The following is an 18,225-nucleotide window of genomic DNA, read 5'->3' on the forward strand; positions in this document are numbered from 1 at the left end:
ATAACATGTAATTGTGAATTTTACGAGTTCATTTCTCGGCCTTTAAGAATGCTTATTCACAAATACCACAACATCGAACTTTTAAATGACACATTCCAACTGAAATTAACGTTTTTGGCTAAATATTGAGTGAGCCCTCCAACGTCTTGCACACATACATAATACCGATAATTACCTCGCACATGCAAAGCGAAAAGCTGGGTGAAGCAACTGGATCATGTCCATCCGTCTGTCCACAAACATCAGTTTATTATCGAGGAACAACTTCATTTCTATTGAAAGTTATACTTTGAACAGCAATCGGAACATGAATTGGAAAGCAAACCTGCCGTTAAACAGCACTTTCTCTCTGAATTTGGATCGATCGCACGTGCATGTAGAATGGTGAGATAATTTTTTTACTCTGTCTGCCTGTCTGGTAGTCAAAAACCAGAGTTGGTGTCAAAGCCACCCAATGCTCGCCTGTTTATACATTTATCGTTTTTAAAAGACTCATCTCATAATTAATATTTTTTTATAAAGCCTTGCAGTGAAGTCTGATCCAAATAATTTTAAAGCAGTATATGTATTTGTACATTGTCATCAGTGACAAGAGCGCAAGTGAGCACAATATACGCCCGAACAAGAAGGTACATACAGAATTGTGCTACTACATGGAAAACAGCATCCTGTTTGCCATGGCAACCACTTTAGATGACGAACGTAGGTCACGACACACCGTCTCCACAGTCTGTACCTATGTACCAAATATGAAACGTGAAAGTTGAAAACTTTGCGAGTTAGAGTGCGGACAGGAACGGACGGACGGACAGACAGACGGACGGACGGACGACCGGTATCACATAATACGCCCCGATAAAAAATATATTCTGTATATATATTTATATATCGGGCGTATAAAAAATAGTGTGTTAGATAAAAACATTAGACAGGAAAAAATAACTTGCACCAAAAACTTTAACATTTTCACGCTCATGGTGACGCTCACGCCGGAGGTATCGCTATAGCTCTCTGTTCTTCGAACAGGCGAGCTAAAAATTGAAAATCATTTCAAACAGGAAACATTGTTTTTTAAGGACATCATAAAGGACACATACAACAGGCACGAATAACTCACGCAACGTGTTCGCTCGGGTGGTGTAATAGCCACTCTGTCAGGCGGTAAACTTCCAGAATTAATTTATTTATACGACTTTAACAATCTTTATTTTATTTGTATTGAATCACATGCACACAGTAGTGGCCCAAAATATTGACACCCTTGCACTTTTTTTCAAATAATGTACCATTTCTTCCAGAAAATTGTTGAAATTAAAAAAATATTTTGTTCTCCACAAATGTATTTATTTGGTTTGCAGTGGAGCAAAACAAGAAAAAAATCTAAAAAAATTACTAATTCTTAACTTATTCCACAAAGAAATCCTAAAATGGTCTCGACAATATTATTGACACCAATTAGGAGTTGTTAGAAATAATTTGATTTCAAGAATGTGATTCTCCTTTCCTTTGGAATTGAACTCACCTGTGGTGAGCTGCACTGTGAAATAAAAAAAATCACTCATTCAACCAGTTTTAAGAGAGAAATGAAGTCATTCTGCTGTTTTGTGTCTCTGTGTGTACCGCAATGAGCATGGAGAAAAGAAAGAAAAACAGAGAATTGTCTGAGGAGGTCAGACACAAGATTGTGGCCAAGCATGGACAATCTCAAGGTTACTTGTCCATCTTCAGAGACCTTGATGTTCTTGTGTCCACCGCACACAATGTTATCAGGAAGGTTATGGCCCATGGCACTGCAGCCAACCTCCCTGGACGTGGTCACAAGAGAAAACTTGATGGAAGATTTCAGTGAAGGATTGTTCGAATGGTGGAGAAAGCACCTTGATCAACTGCCAAACAGATTTAACCTGACCTTCAGACATGAGGTACGACGGTTTCAACTCGCACAATCCATCGCCAACTAAATGAAAGGGGTTCTATGGTGGGAGACACAGGAGGACCCCACTGATGAGAGAGAGACAAAAGAAAGCCCGACTGGAGTTTGCCAAAACACACCTGAACAAGCCAAAATCATTCTGGGAAAATGTCCTGTGGACAGATGAGACCAAATTCGAGCTTTTTGGTGAAGCACATCATCTCTATGTTTGCAGAAAACAAAATGAAGCCTTCGAAGAAAAGAACACCTTCCCTGCAGTCAACCATGGAGGAGGTTCAGTGATGTTTTGGGGTTGCTGTGCTGCCTCTCGTACTGCATGCCTTGAATGTGTGCATGACATCATGAAATAAGAGATTACCAAGGGATTTTGGTGCACAATGTTCAACCCAGTGTCAGAAATCTGGGTCTCTGTCGAAGGTCATGGGTCTTACAGCAGGACAACGACCCAAAACACACTTCAAAAAGTTCCCAGGAATGGTTCAACACAAAACGCTAGACTGTTCTGAAGTGGACAGAAATGAGTCCAGATCTAAATCTCATTGAACACCTGTGGGGAGATCTGAAAACAGCAATTGGGAGAAGGTACCCTTCAAATCTGGGAGAACTGGAGCAATTTGTCCAAGAAGAGTGGGTCATCCTGCCAGCAGAGAGGAGGAGGAAGCTCATTTATGGCTACAGGAAGTGATTGACTGCAGGTATTTTGTCCAAAGGCCGTGAAACAAAATAGTAAGTCGAGGGTGTTAACAATTTTATCAATGTCATTTATTATTATTTTCTGATTTAAAAGGATTTATTAAGTTCTGAATCAAAAACAAAGGTTCTGTAATATTAACAGTGAAATATAGAATTGTGGGAGACAAAATACTTTTGTCAATTTCAACTTATTTTTGGAGAAAATTGTGAATTATTTGAAAAAAGTGCACAAGGGTGACAATATTTTTCACCACAACAGCTTGAACTTGAACAGTGTAGAACACAAATCACCTTCTTGTTACTTCCAAGAACTTCCAGTTTTGCAGTTCTTTGACATGTTAAATTAGGCGGTGTATAAATAAGGGTGGTGTATAAGACTGGTTCAATTGCACTGAATTACGGAATTTTTAAAAACTATCTTTAAAATCAATTACCGAATTTTCCGGTGATTAAACGACGGCAGAGTATTAACCGCACCCATGTTTTTCACCCTCAAAAAATTAATAACACCGCACCCATATTTTTCACCCTCAAAGGAAATTAATCGTTTGATCTTTTTATTTTCTGATCGAGATCTCAATACGTTTGTACATTAACTTTGTACGGAACAAAGTGACGGAGGAATCAACGTGCGAACTCCCACGTCCCCTTAATTTAGTCTAACAATCTTATTCTCATTTTCAAGAAGTTGAAGAGAGAGGAGAGGACACCAAGAAGTTTTTACTTTTATTTATTATTTTCAGCAGCGTCTCACGTAGCGAACGCTGCTCTAAGAACGCTCGGCGTTGTTGTTCTTCTTCTTCTTGTGAAGACAAAACCTTTATATTCGGACTCGGCTCTTTTATATACACGATCCGGATCTCCTTAAATACTAAACACTTGTACACATCCTCACATAGACGGTGCCTTTTGAGAGCGTCTATCATCAACTTTTAAATATATTCGGACATTTGCTTTAAAGTTTCGAAAAGTTCACATCACTATTTAAAGATTATTCCATTTAATGTATTGTAAATTCGTAAATACATTATTTATTTCTATTTCGTAAATACGTAAATATACCATGACGGGTCTCACTATTGGCTTAATCAAGGCATGTGACGAAATATCGGAAGTTGTTGTTTTTTTTGTTGTTTTTTTTGTTGTTTTTTTTAGCTGACAAATCCTTTGAGGATAATTTTCAGACGCTGCTCTTGGACACATTTGCCTTGTTTAATATTATAAAGAGGATTTTTTTTCTTCCCAAGAAAAGGAAGAAAAGGGATTCATCCCGGTATGATGCTTATGTCTTGTGGATTTGTGGCCCTGAAAAAGGGCTGTTTGAGTTTGATGAAGCTTTTCAGCTCAACCCGAGGAAATCCTCGTCAATGCTTTCCTCGTCGAAGACGGCACGTAACTGCTTGTCCGAATCAGGGTAGAGCAAGTCCACGTCGCTTTCACTATCATTTGTAGCCTTCTCCTCCCAAGCTTGCTGCAAGTGAGGGACAGGCAATACCTATTGAGGTCACACCACCAGTTGAACAACCTGTTCCCCTCGATCAGCATGTTAATAGATGGATGCCTTCTCCATCAGTCGAAAAAAACATCTCATCCGATTAAAAGGGCCAGGAGATTTCCAGTGTTAGAAAGGAAGAAAACTCATTGAACAGTATTGAATCTGTCAAAATACCAGGGGTCTGTTAAATGACAAATCGTCTCTCCGAACTCCTATAATTTATTACGTCATCCAACTTAGTTACTTTGAGGAGAGTCAAAATATGGAAAAATTGCCGTGGTCCCCCAAAAAATTGGAAGAAAACGTTTTATGGTATTTTTCTTTTCTATTAGGTCTACAGAACAACATATCAAAAGTTGCTAAAAATTGGACCAACATCAAGGGTCTAGATATGAGGTTAGAAAAAGATGGGAGCCAATGTGAGAACATGTCTGACATCTACTGAAATCTGATGAATTAAACACTTTCCGATCACTTTAATCCTTTGAGGATAATTTTTGGGGGATAATATGACTTTCAGTGAGCTCAATCTGTTGGGGGCCATAGGAGTAATGATGAATGGGAGTGACCTGAAAGAGGTCTTGGAGACGATTTCCGGTGAAAACGCTGTGGTTCATCACATGATGAATGGAAAAGCTTTGCAGCACCAATTTTGGTGACACCTCTTTGTTTGTCAGTGTCTGATGCACCAGGATCGCAGCTAAAGTCATTGCAGATGAGCCAGGATTTGACGTCGTTTTGGATGAAGGACGGAACGCTGTGGTAACCGAGTGAAGAGCGCGAGCTGTTTGGGGAAAAAGCGAACCTCGAGATCGCGGTGTCTGATTGGTTCCCGTCACATCACGTGTCCATTATTTAAAATAAAACCAAAGATTGAACGTTTCGTTTTAACGGATTGTTTGTGTTGCAGATTGTGTTGTGAAAGTGGAAAATCGAGTCCGTGCAAAAATCCTCGTGCAAAAATTTGACAGTCAATATACGATGTCAGATGGGAGTTCAATAGACTTGGAAACATCACTCAAAAGTGATTGTATCAAATGGATTTCCCATACACTAGTTTCCAAAAAGTCTGAATTATCTAACAGTTCAAAAACGAGCAAATTATGGCTGAACTATCTGCAAATGTTGGGAGTGGTCTGGGAACTTGTCGAGGCCGATTGCACAGGGTCGTAGCAAATGCAACTCCACGCTATATCTGTCTGCTTAACGATATTTGCTGCTGCTGGACATCCCAACCATCTGCAGTCTGCTTATCTTTACCTGCAGAAGATGCAGGCGTGAGAAACTGAAAACTCTGCAGTATTTTCGAAATTCAGAAACGGATTCCACGTGATTCAACGCACCGACCAACGCTGGGCTGGCCTTGGATCAGACTTGGTGATCAAACAGACCCTGATGCGGTCCATTAAATGTACAGGGGGCCTGACAAGAGGAAGTGGAATGACTGAACATCAAAGAGCTGTTTGGACAATGTCGTCTCCGGTATCCTCCAGCAACAGCTACGCCATGCAGGAATTCTGTCGAACCGTATACACAATGAGCGAACAGCACAAAGAGGAATCTGCATCACAAATAGACATGGACACGATGGACTTGGCCAAAATTGCCACAAAGCTTGAACAACATTCTCCATTCTCGGATGAGGTGACCCTTCGTGACATCATCACAGGTATAAATGCTAATGAGGATGTCAATGTGCAAGACCTTTTCATTGTTGGCAGAAACACAGTGAATAAAATGGAAGGACAATCTGTCTTCTCGGATTCGCACAAATGAAACACTGCAGTGAGGACACTAACATCAGCCCAGGCCAAAAAGATCACCGAGGATTGAGCCATTGATCCAGCACTGTTATTTCAGAGGTTCCTTGTTCTCTGACTTTCTATTTCTCTCTATTTCTATTCTCTCTATTTCAGAGGTTCTCAGCAGGAAAATCTGTGCCTAGATGAGGGAATGAAATGTGAACTTTCCCCATATCCTCCATCCTTGTTTGAAGCAAAGAATCGTGTGCAGAATCCAGAAAAAGCACAACTTCTGGACGCCATACAATGGCATGTTACTTCATCAGAAGATGCAGTTATTCAGTCCATTCCAGAGACTGATCGCTATGTTCTAGATGGTGGTTCACTTCTACATCGACTGAAATGGACCGAAGGCAGCACCTCCAGCTCAATTGCCGATGCCGACGCGTCTTTCACATCAGACCTGTCCGGCAATGCCACCGTTGTCTTTGATGGATATGATGGAGGACCAAGTACAAAGGACAATACGAATCAGCGACAAAGTCGAGCTCTGGTTTTGAAAAAGGTAAACATATCGGATACAACAACATTCGTTGGGAGAAAGGAAGATTTCCTCTCAAATGTTATGAACAAACAGGACCTCATACACTTGATCTCTGAACACTTGCGGCAGAAAAGCTGTCATGTCATCCAAGCTGAAGGAGATGCAGACTTGGACATCGTGAAAGCATCCGTCACAATGACATCCTCCAACGCAACAACCCTGATCGGAGAAGACACGGATCTGCTGGTATTGCTGCTGTATCATGCAACTTCTAAGGACTGCAAGTACCTGTACTTCAGGTCAGACAAGGGGAAACCAAATGTTTATAAAATCGAAGTTCTGAAACGGTTACTTGGTGATGATGTCTGCTCTGATCTATTGTTTGCTCATACTTTCTCTGGATGTGACACTACTTTGAGAATCTTTGGGATGGGGAAGAAATCTGTTTTCCAAAAAGTCATCAAGGGTGAATCTGTCTTGCGTGCCTGTTCACAGGTCTTTTGCACACCAATGGCAGATCAATTTACTGTAGAAACCACTGGTTGCAAGGCAATGGTGTCCTTGTTTAACGGAACCCAATCTGACTCTTTGGCATCATTACGCTACAAGTTCCTTTGCATGAAAGTGGCTGCAGAGACCTTCGTGACAACCAAAAAGACTGCGTCCAACAACCTCAGTCACAAACCTTCACTCTCGGCAGATGTACCGACAAGTCATGGTTTGGATGGGCAAGGAAGACGGCATGAACCCTACTGAATGGGGCTTGGATGTGCAAGAGGACAAAAATATTCCACTCCTGATGGATCAGAGCCCTGCACCAGACATTCTGCTCAAAATGATCCATTGCAACTGCACTACAGGATGGAGCATACTGAAATGTAGCTGTAATAAACATGGCCTTGAATGGACCAGAGCTTGCGGACCTTGCCAAGAAGGCAACTGTGGTTATGTGGTTACTGAGCCAGTTTCAGATGATGAAAATGAAGACTAAATATTCGGTGGAATATTTAGGTACGGAACAAGGTACGTTGGAACATACGCTCGACAGATCAAAACTAATTTCTCGAGGGTAGACTGTGTAACACTTTTGGTATTTTGGAGTATTTTAATCAGTTTTTGTTTGGATGTCAATCGTCCATTTAGTTATTTTTACTGACGCCATATTTAGACCCTTTGTGGTAGTCAATTTTTGGTAACTTTTAATATGTTGTTCTGAAGACCAAATAAAACAAAAATATTCCATAAAACGTTTTCTTGCAATTTTTTGGGGGTCATGTGACATATTGATCCGACTATTTTATCCCGGCTCAATGATAAACTTCCCAGTCATGAACTCTGGTATATATATGATGTGATTTCTTTCCAGGGAAGTCTTTCATCGACCGCATTACAGATGAGATGGAAGGAAAACATAATTTAGTCATTGTGATTTTCATGATTTGTTTTTCGAGACAAATAAGTCCTGAGACCTCTGAGTGTGAGACCTGAGAATACTAATTATTATGAGACCTCGATATTAATTTACTTCTTTCCATCCATAAAGTGCTGCTTCATCAGGATTATGATTACCACACCTGTTTGGTTAAGTTTTTAAAAGGGGACAGTGGGTCTCTTGGGCTGGCAGAATGGCCCACAGGTTGGTACACTCACTTTTAAGCTGTCCAGCCGAGCTTTGAATCCAAACCCAGCTTTAAACTGTCATCCCAGTGTTTCACAGGCAGGGTGATTCATAAATGTGTGTTCCGTCGCTTGGTTGGACGTAAACAAACACGTCCCATCTCCTGGGATTAGTTGGTGGACGTTAAAGATCCCACGGTGTCCTTTTTGAAGAGTAGGTGAGCTATCGCTGGCACCATGAACAAATTAAAAATTCCTGATAGAATCAGCAGAGGGTATTGCATCAGTTGCACAGCTGTACCCCCAGCCAATGATGCTACACAGACAGTAGAAGAAGCAGCTGTGTCTTGAGCTTGCTTTACCATAGCTTGTGTTTTTCCCCCAAGTTGATGACGTGTTAATGTGGGGGTTTTGGGTGCTCCACGAATGTGCGTCGAGGAGCTTGGTGTGATGAGAATAAACCACCTGATCCACACACTTGTGGGGGTAATTCATGAGTCCATGGATACGATAACCCTGGAAGTTTGACATTGAGAGTGTTGTGATTTTTCCACTCTCATCAACAGTGTGGGTATTCCATATTCTAGTCCTCACTGAGTAACTCCAAGATTTTGAGAGATCAAGAGGTGAGGGACAGATTCTAAACTCGAAATTTCATTGGCCATGACGATTACCATGGATATCCTGGTGGTCAATATGAACGGTAAGATTAAAAACGATGATTTCGGAGGTGAAAGGTTCAATAAAGGTCATTAAAAACCACTTGGGTTATTCGAAGGACAGCATCCAGGAATTATACTTTTCTTATCGAACAAGTGTGTTCTCATCACTTTACATTGAGACCAATTTACCTGAATTTGTGTCAGAGTTTAAACACCTGTGTTAAATAATTTAATACAACATCAATCCCTGGAGAGTGAGATTAAAATTCAGTTTATACCCTCAACTCTCAATCTAAAATTGTAAAATCTAGTTATCACCTTTACTCATACTGTTTATCGAAACACATTTCAACACCCAAATTACTCCCAACCCCTTGTTTGTTGTTGTTGTTGTTGTTGTTGTTGTTGGTTGTTGTTGCTTTAACTAAAAATTGTATTGCAGTATAAACATAAAACTGTTGTTTCCGACCTTCATGCCTTCTTTTCCATCTGAACCTGGCAGTCCCAGCTCACCCGGTGGACAAGGAGGGCCAGGGTGACCCCACTCTCCCATAGGTCCAGTCTGGCCTGTTGAACCCTAAAAAGCAATGAGAAAAAACAAAACTTACAAAAAATACAATTACAACTCTAAAACTGTCATTTAATTAACATAATGATAACACTGATCACAAATAACACCTGTGATCAAGTCCAATTATATTGTCACTTCAACACTTCACTCCAACAATTATACACATGCGTACACAATGACCCGCACACACACAGTTGTAAATTTACACACATTTAATGTGCACACATACATCGAAACAACTGTGTAAACACACACACACACACACACACACACACACACACACACACACACACACACACACACACACACACACACACACACACACACACACACACACACACACACACACACCAAGGATTCAATTCCTGCCACTCATTAATTCTTCCACTCTTGTGGATATAAGGACAATAATACATGTGAAGAGTGAAAGGAAGCAGACTTCCCATGTCCTCAGAAGGATGTTGTGAGTGCTGCATCCAACATCTCGAAGAATCACCAATTGTGAAATCAGACAGAACACACTCATATATCATCGTCTATCAATGGGAAATAAATCATTCCATCACTGTCTGTGGCATGAAGGCTTCCAGGAAAATATATTATTGATGAACTTGCTCTTGTCTTTACCTGAGATCCAATGACTCCTGGAGGACCAAGTGGCCCAGTTTTTCCTTGAAATCCCTGAAGGAAAGAAAAGAGAAAACAAATGTCCACCTTATGGTTCCATTGGTGTTGGTTGGTTCCATTAAACCAAGAAGAGAACGGGAAGCAAGTTAGTTCCATTAAAAGTTCCACTCATTTTAAAACACATGAAGCTTCATGACGTATGTGAATGCGATGCAAATTCTACTCCGATCCTGAGATCTCTGCACAAATAAATAAACAATTAAAAAATGTAAGCAACAAAACCAACCCAAACTGCCGTCCAAGAACTGCTCCCTCCAAAGAACTCCCAACTCTCTGAATTATGAACCCTCCGAACTCGACAACTCTGCAAACACTCACACTCTGAGGCTCTGAGTGGGGCGGGGCTGACGCGCTGATCGTCCTGATTGGACAGGGACCTCCATGGATCCGCCCTTTCTGGGCAGGGTTACGGTCGAGCCGGGAAAACCCCGCCCCCTCTACGCCTGTCTGTTCCCCTCTTGCTGGAGAAACGACGATGTGTTGGAATTCAGACCAATTCGAGGAAGTCGAACCAAGCACGTGAGGACCTTTCCTCGTATACTAGGCCGGGAGACGAGGGCGCAAGCGCTGAAAGACACTGTGGCTGCAAGTGGAGATCTGGAGATTGAAATAACCGAACCAGAAAACAAGTCTGAAGACGACGATGGTTCACGAGAGGTATTTGACGATGCAGATTGTTCCAGAAGTCAAGGATGAGACAAAGTGATAATTTTTGACCAAGTTATAATTAATTATAGTGGCCTTCCATCAAAGTCGAAAACAAAGTGTCGAAAACCCGGTTTCGTTCAACAACTTTCAAAATTTGACCTTTGCAAAACCTTTAAAGGTCACAAAACAATGTTGTGGACATTCAAATAAGGAAACAGGATACGTGCTATAGCTTATTGGAGTTAGTTCGTCAAAGAAGGTCGAAAACATGGTTCGATTCCAACAACTTTGAAAATTTAACCTTTGTGGTCTTTGAAGGTCAAAGGTCAAGGATTATTTGGTGCAAAACTTCCTCTGGAACATTCCAGGAACAATATAACGTCATATAGGCTATATGGGATTTTGCACTCTTGGGATTATCCATACTTTGATGAAATCAGCGTAAAAACTAGAGGGGGAGCACTCGGGAGAGTGCAAAACCTCCGCCGCCAATACTGCTGGGTCACTCAAGTGAACCTTATATCTTATTCATGAAATATGATGTCAACAGTACTGGCAGAGTTATAGTTCTTTTCTCCAACATTTTTTTTGGGGGCGGGGGGGGTTGGAAATCACTTAAAACATGTAGAAATGCAAAAAAAAGAAATCGAAATTTTGTTGAAAAAAAGTTGCAAAAATTTTTTTTTTCTCTAACAATTATTTTTGGGGGGGGGTAATAACAATAATAACAATTGGGGGGGTTGGAAATCACTGAAAACATGGAGAAATGCAAAAAAAAACTTTTTTTAACAATTTTTTTTCTCCAACAATTTTTTTGGGGGGAGTTGGAAATCACTTAAAACATGTAGAAATGCAAAAAAAAAAATCTTTTTTGGGGGGGTAACAATTTGGGCGGGGTTGGAAATCACTTAAAACATGTAGAAATGCAAAAAAAAAAAATTTCTCGAACAATTTTGGGGGGGTTGGAAATCACTTAAAACATGAAGAAATGCAAAAAAAAATAATTTTTTTTCTCTAAATTTTTTTGGGGGGGTTGGAAATCACTGAAAACATGTAGAAATGCAAAAAAAATTCTCTATTTTTTGGGGGGTTGGAAATCACTTAAAACATGCAGAAATGCAAAAAAAAAAAAAATTCAACAATTTTTTTTTTTGGGGGGGGGGGATTTTTTTTGGACCAAGTCCAAAATTTAATGGCATGATCCTTGGACCATACCTAACCCCCCCCCCCGCTCACCAAGTTTCGTCGAAATCCGTCGAGGAGTTTTTCCGTAATACTGTTCACAAACAAACAAACAAACAAACAAGCAGTCATAGACTGGTCCTTACGAAATCGTCAACTTGACCTCTGACCTTGTCTCATAAAAGCTGTCTCTGGGGAAGGTCGCAAAATCAAATCAGCACTAGCCACCACCCTCCTGAATCACGTGGTGTAATTTGACATTGGAAGCTTCTTCCGTTCTTGAGTTATCATTTTTTGGATGTTTGACCTCACTGTGGCCTTGACCTTTGACCGATTTTGACCAAAATCTAATCAGCACTAGCCATCAGCCTCCTGAATCACGTGGTGTAATTTGACATTGGTAGCTTCTTCCGTTCTCGAGTTATCGTGCCTACAAACAAACAAACAAACAAACAAACAGAAACGGAAGGCATCAATATACTTACGAAATCTTTAGATTTCGTAAGTAACAAACAAACAGAAAGGGGTGAAAACAGTAACCTCCATCCATCTTCGAAGATGGCGGAGGTTAACAAACTTGAAGGAGGCGCCACGGGCAAGGTGTTCGAGATAGAGCAAAATGGTTTCAATAATTTAGGTGGGGAATGACCTCAGGATTATGCATAAAAAATATTGTCATCCTCGCTCTCAAAGTTTGGGCGATCGAATGATTTTTACATCAAAATTTGCAGTTTTCTAAGTTTTTGACCTTGTGACCTTGACCTTGGGACGAAAATGAAAAATCAGACAAGGACAAATTTTAGATAATTCATTTTGCTATTCAAATACCGAAGAACCCATTGCATTCAGTCAATTCCCTCCTCTCCCCCGCCACACTTTCCCCCTCCCCTCCCCTCTCACCCCTATCACTCTCTATCATCCCTATCCCTCACTATCCCACCCCTATTCTTCTCCAACAACCTTCTTCCTCCTCTATCCTTCCCCTCCCCCCTCTCCCTCTTCCCCTCTCACCTTCATCCACTCTCACCTCCCTCCTCGCCTATATCCTTCCCATCCCTCCTTTCCCTCGTCCCCTCCCTCCTCTCCCTCTTCCCCTTCCCCCTCTCCCTCCTATCTTGAATATTCCCATCAGCGAAGCGACAGGTAGTATTTGCTGGTAAACAAGTAAACAAACACGAATTAAGCTTTAAATTTTACATTTTCACACTTTCCTCAATTAAAAGAGGTGATGATTAACTATAAATTATTTAATGAGTCAGGTGGTCATGAGAATTCAAGTCCCTGACGCTCAGTGATGGGTGATGTTGTTAAACGTGTCCTTTATGATCCATCCATGAAGACCACACTCTGTACAGAGAGAGCATCAGTGCTGCTGCAGCAGTTACCTGGGTTATTGGACACAATCCTGGACAGGTGACCACTCTGACACAGGATACTCAAACGGCTCAATCATCCCACAAGCTGGTATCACTTTGCCAACCTCAGAAGGATGACAAGCTGAGTCAACCCCACCTGGTATTAATTCAACAGCCAAGTGGGATTTGAACTGAGGACCCATGTAAACCAAGCCCACCACCCCAACCATTAAACCAACACCAGGTATACTTTTATATTTTATCGGTACAAACACACCTATCCCGTGACAATGGTTTCATAACAGTTCTTACAGCAGGTCAAAAGGACGAGGTCACAGCTTGAGGTTAAAATTTCGTGAAAAATGATTTTGGGTCAAACTTTGACCTTGAACTTGTGACTTCCATCGATCGAGCAAAATTAATTAGTTTCCTGGTAAACTCTCACGAACTCTGCTTTACAAACAGCCGACTGGTTTAGTGGTAACTAAGTTCACCCTTTACATCTTTAAATATAATATTGAACATAATTTGGCCTAAAATAAGGTTGTTACAGGACGAGCTATAAACTCCCAACCTGGTGATGCACAGGGAAGGTGTTGCATCAGTGAGCATACCTTCCTCTCAAAGCAAAGGTAAGTATCTTGTCTTCTCATCCAGTGATTCATCGAGGACGTTAACGATGACACTGCAGTCCTCAAGAACAGGCCATTGTGTGCCGGTGCAGTGGCCCATAATCACAAGTAAATCTTCATCTGATTTGTTGTAAACGAGATTAAAGAGGAATGAAGTGATGAGGTATAAAATGATGTCATACATGTACAAGAGGGAGGGAGGGTAACATGTCATGGATGGGATTTCCATTCATAATTCATTCCGGCTCCGCTCCAGATATCATGACATTCACTAAATCAATGAGTTCCTGTGTTCGTAAACAGCACGGATCAGTACGGGAAACACAAGTTCTCGGTACGGAGTGAACGTCACGTACCGGGTCTCGGGTGAACCGACCATGGACCCGCGGTCTTCCGAAGAACCTCCCGGGGATCCCGAGGTGTTCGCTCTGAGATCTCGGGTCATGGTGGACCGCACGTCGTGTCGGTGAAGGACGGTACGCTGTGGTAACCGAGTGAAGAGCGCGAGCTGTTTGGGGAAAAAGCGAACAGGGAGATCGCGGTGTCTGATTGGTTCCCGCCACATCACGTGTCCATGATTTAAAATAAATACAAAGATTGAACGTTTCGTTTTAACGGATTGTTTGTGTTTCACATTGTGTTGTGAAAGTGGAAAATCGAGTCCGAGTTCGTCGATGATCATTTCCTCGATACGAATCAACGTTCTTTATTTTCTGTTTTTGTATTTATCGACAATCTTCCCTCCATAACGGAGTTATATATGGGTATGTGGGTATGTAGGTGGGTATGTATCATCTACTCCTCCGGGAGGATTTGACCGAGGAAGCTGAAACTTTCAGGGATTAATGAGGGAACCCCGACATTGTGTCTGTGCAAGTTCCGATTGATTCCATCAACTTTTGAGGGAAAAGTTAATTCAGGACCCTTCGGGACCCTCATTCATGATGATAGAAGGAAAACCACGGGGTAACCTTCCCGGGTCAAATTACGGTCACGTGTGTCCGAGTGGTGCTCAGGTTTCGTACACCAGACGACGGTCTCCTTGGGTTAACCTGAGGCTGTCCCTTCGGGTGAGTGCCTGGAATGTCCTTTCCATAAGAGAGGATGATCACCTGTCTCTGTTATGGCGGACGAGCTCGAAATGGCGGGCGAGTTTGAAATGGTGAATGAGCTCGAATTGGCGGACGAGTTTGAAATGGAGGACGAGCTCAAAATGGCGGACGAGCCCAAAATGGCGGACGAGCCCGAAATGGCGGACAAGCCCGAAATGGCGGACGAGCCCAAAATGGCGGACGAGCCCAAAATGGCGGACGAGCCCAAAATGGCGGACGGGCCCGAAATGGCGGACGAGCCCAAAATGGCGGACGAGCTCGAAATGGCGGACGAGCTCAAAATGGCGGGAGAGCCCAAAATGGCGGACAAGCCCGAAATGGCGGACGAGACCAAAATGGCAGGCGAGCCCGAAATGACGGACGAGCTCGAAATGGTGGACGAGCTCAAAATGCCGGGCGAGCACGAAAAGCGAAACAGCTTGGAGGGAAGTGTGCATACTTCTCGAGTATCCTCCCAACATTTGCTTCGAATTTAAAGATGCATATAGAAATTTGACTGACTGCTCACTGATTAATAATAGCCCTTCTCTCCAGATCAAACTGAATACTTTGACCATGTAATCATGGAGAATCACAGCTTGACTTCTTCATCGAGCAGGTGGTTCGCCTTGCAGTGGAAATCCTTTGGTTTTTGGGTCAGTTAGTGTGAGCAGAAACTTATTTTGGAGGAAAGGAAGTTCATATTGTACAAGTTCATATTGTACAAGTTCATATTGTACAAGACATATTGAGTTTATATTGTAACATTAGGAAATCAAGACAGGAGGAAAAAGCCTTTTGGTCCATGATGCATGTGCCACACCATCGTGAGAGCAATCTCACTGAACATCAGACACGTGGAGAATGGTTGAATTTGAAATATTTCGATGCTCCATGGGATTAACCACAATCTCTAAGGCTGAATGGTCCTGTTTTCTTCCGAGTAGCCCTCTCCACTCACCAGAAGGTTATTTTTTTCTGTTCGACAATACGACCCCCCCCCGCCCTCATCCCCCCCCCACGTCCCCTCCCACCCTATCTCAACCCCAACACACACTCCTCGTCCTCACATATTTCTCTTGAAGATGAGCACTTTCTCAAACTACCAAATCTCAAAATAAACAACATATTGTCTAATTGGACAGATGATATCTGCGATTTGGCCTCCAAAGCCCACTGCTGCCTTGTGATTCTGAGAAAGGGGAGGTCCTTTGTCAAGTATCATGGTATGAAAGGCTGTCAATGATCTGTCATGAAAAGAGCTCCTAACTTCACACAACTGCTGTCACTTCCAAGATTCCCCTCCTTTAAACCATTAAAACCTTCTCTCTATACCAGAGGCATTGGTGCTCTTGAAATATTTCACCAGCTCTGTTGTGCTCCTATGACCTCTGCCACCGAAGGTGAATGGAGGTGATGTTTTCACCACTGTCTGTGTTTTTGTCAGTTTGTCTGTCTGTGAACAGGATATCTCAGGTTGTGGACAGATTTGGAGAAAGTTTGGTGGAGAGGTTGGATGTGTGACAAGGATGAAATGATTATATTTTGGTGAAGATCGGGATCCCGATACTTGAATGTTTTTCAATAATTCTTTCCCATTGAGAGATCGGGCCAAAATCGATATATAGCATGATCTCTCATAAGGTTATGGACGAATGAAGCCGGAACTTGGTGGACAGGTTGGGTGTGTGATAAAGACGAATCAATTCAATTTTGGTGTAGATCCGGATCCGGATCCGGAGTGTGGGTACAAGACCCCGAGTGTGGACACGAGACCCAGAGTGTGGGCAAGAGACCCCGAGTGTGGGCATGAGACCCCGAGTGTGGACACGAGACCCTAAGTTTGGGCACGGGACCCTGAGTGTGCACATGAGACCTCGAGTGTGGGCACGAGACCCCAGTCAGGGAATTTCTCGTTACCTGTGCCACCGAACGTGGACGTCGGTTCAGTATTCACCTGTTTGTTTGTCTTTTTGTCTGTGAGCAGGATATCTTAAAACGGTGTGCATGGATTCCGATGAAACTTGGTGTGGACAGGTTGGATGTGAGACAAGGACGAACTGATTCGATTTTGGTGAAGATCCGGATACGGATCCGAGAATATTTTTTATTTTCAAGTAATTCTTCACCATTGAAAGGTGGGGCCAAAACGATGTGCAGTATGTACTGTACATCGTGATATCTCAAATGGAAATGGCGCAATTCGACGTGTTTTCACCGTCCTCTGTGTGATCCACCTGTAGGGACCACAGTGTCATGTGATACTCCAGTGAACCCTTAAAACGACAAACTGAACATGCTTAACATGGCATTCGACATTATCCCTGCACCAGAAACACCATGTGGGTTGATCATAGTTGGATCAACAACACTCGGTGGGTTGATCATAGTTGGATCAGTAGCACCAGGTGGGTTGATCATAGGTGGATCAACACCAGGTGGGTTGATCATAGGTTGAACAACACCAGGTGGGTTGATCATAGGTGGATCAATAAAACCAGGTGGGTTGATCATAGGTGGATCAATAACACCAGGTGGGTTGATCATAGGTGGATCAACAACACCAGGTGGGTTGATCATAGGTGGATCAACAACACCAGTTGGGTTGATCATAGGTGGATTAGTAGCACCAGGTGGGTTGATCAGAGGTTGATCAATAAAACAGGTGGGTTGATTATAGGTGGATCAACAACACCAGGTGTGTTGATCATAGGTGGATCAATAAAACCAGCTGGGTTGATCAGAGGTGGATCAACAACACCAGGTGAGTTGATCATAGGTGGATCAACAACACCAGGTGGGTTGATCATCGATGGATCAACACCATGTGGGTTGATCATAGGTGGATCAATAACACCAGGTGGGTTGATCATAAGTGGATCAACAACACAAGGTGGGTTGATCATAGGTGAATCAGCAGCACCAGGTTGGTTGATCATCGGTGGATCAACACCAGGTGGGTTGATCATAGGTGAATCAATAAAACCAGGTGGGTTGATCACAGGTGGATCAGCAACACCAGATGGGTTCATCATAGGAGGATCAATCACACCAGGTGGGTTGATCATAGGTGGATCAATAACACCAGGTAGGTTGATCAAAGGTGGATCAATTACACCAGGTGGGTTGATCATAGGTGGATCAATAAAAGCAGGTGGGTTGATCACATGTGGATCAATAAAACCAGGTGGGTTGATCAAAGGTGGATCAACACCAGGTGGGTTGATCATAGGAGGATCAATAACACAAGGTGGGTTGATCAGAGGTGGATCAATAACACCAGGTGGGTTGATCATCGGTGGATCAATAACACCAGGTGGGTTGATCATCGGTGGATCAATAACACCAGGTGAGTTGATCAAAGGTGGGTCAA

The 18,225-nt window shown here is 42.4% G+C and overlaps 1 protein-coding gene across 16 annotated transcripts in view; it reads right to left on the reverse strand.

The window, feature by feature from the left end:
- Positions 1 to 5,091: 5,091 nt before the first annotated feature.
- LOC147007596 (uncharacterized) overlaps positions 5,092 to 18,225 on the reverse strand; it is an 89,034-nt gene continuing 75,900 nt past the window's right edge. For 6 of the 16 annotated variants that reach the window (XM_085866799.1, XM_085866809.1, XM_085866801.1 and 3 more), the window contains 2 exons: positions 9,885 to 9,938; positions 5,092 to 9,263 (listed from right to left, as the gene is read on the reverse strand). In XM_085866799.1, the coding sequence (XP_085722925.1) occupies positions 9,111 to 9,263; positions 9,885 to 9,938 (207 nt within the window). In that variant the 3' untranslated portion in view covers positions 5,092 to 9,110. Of the gene's footprint in view, positions 9,264 to 9,800; positions 9,939 to 13,743; positions 13,882 to 14,117; positions 14,270 to 18,225 lie in introns of those variants that run through there. The other 10 variants (XR_015054089.1, XR_015054082.1, XR_015054080.1 and 7 more) reach the window with 7 other exon arrangements.

This window comes from Eptatretus burgeri, unplaced genomic scaffold (assembly GCF_056783735.1).
Source record: "Eptatretus burgeri isolate ZD-2024b unplaced genomic scaffold, Ebu_testis_v1 Ebu_testis_scaffold_82, whole genome shotgun sequence".
Classification (NCBI taxonomy): Eukaryota; Metazoa; Chordata; class Myxini; order Myxiniformes; family Myxinidae; genus Eptatretus; species Eptatretus burgeri.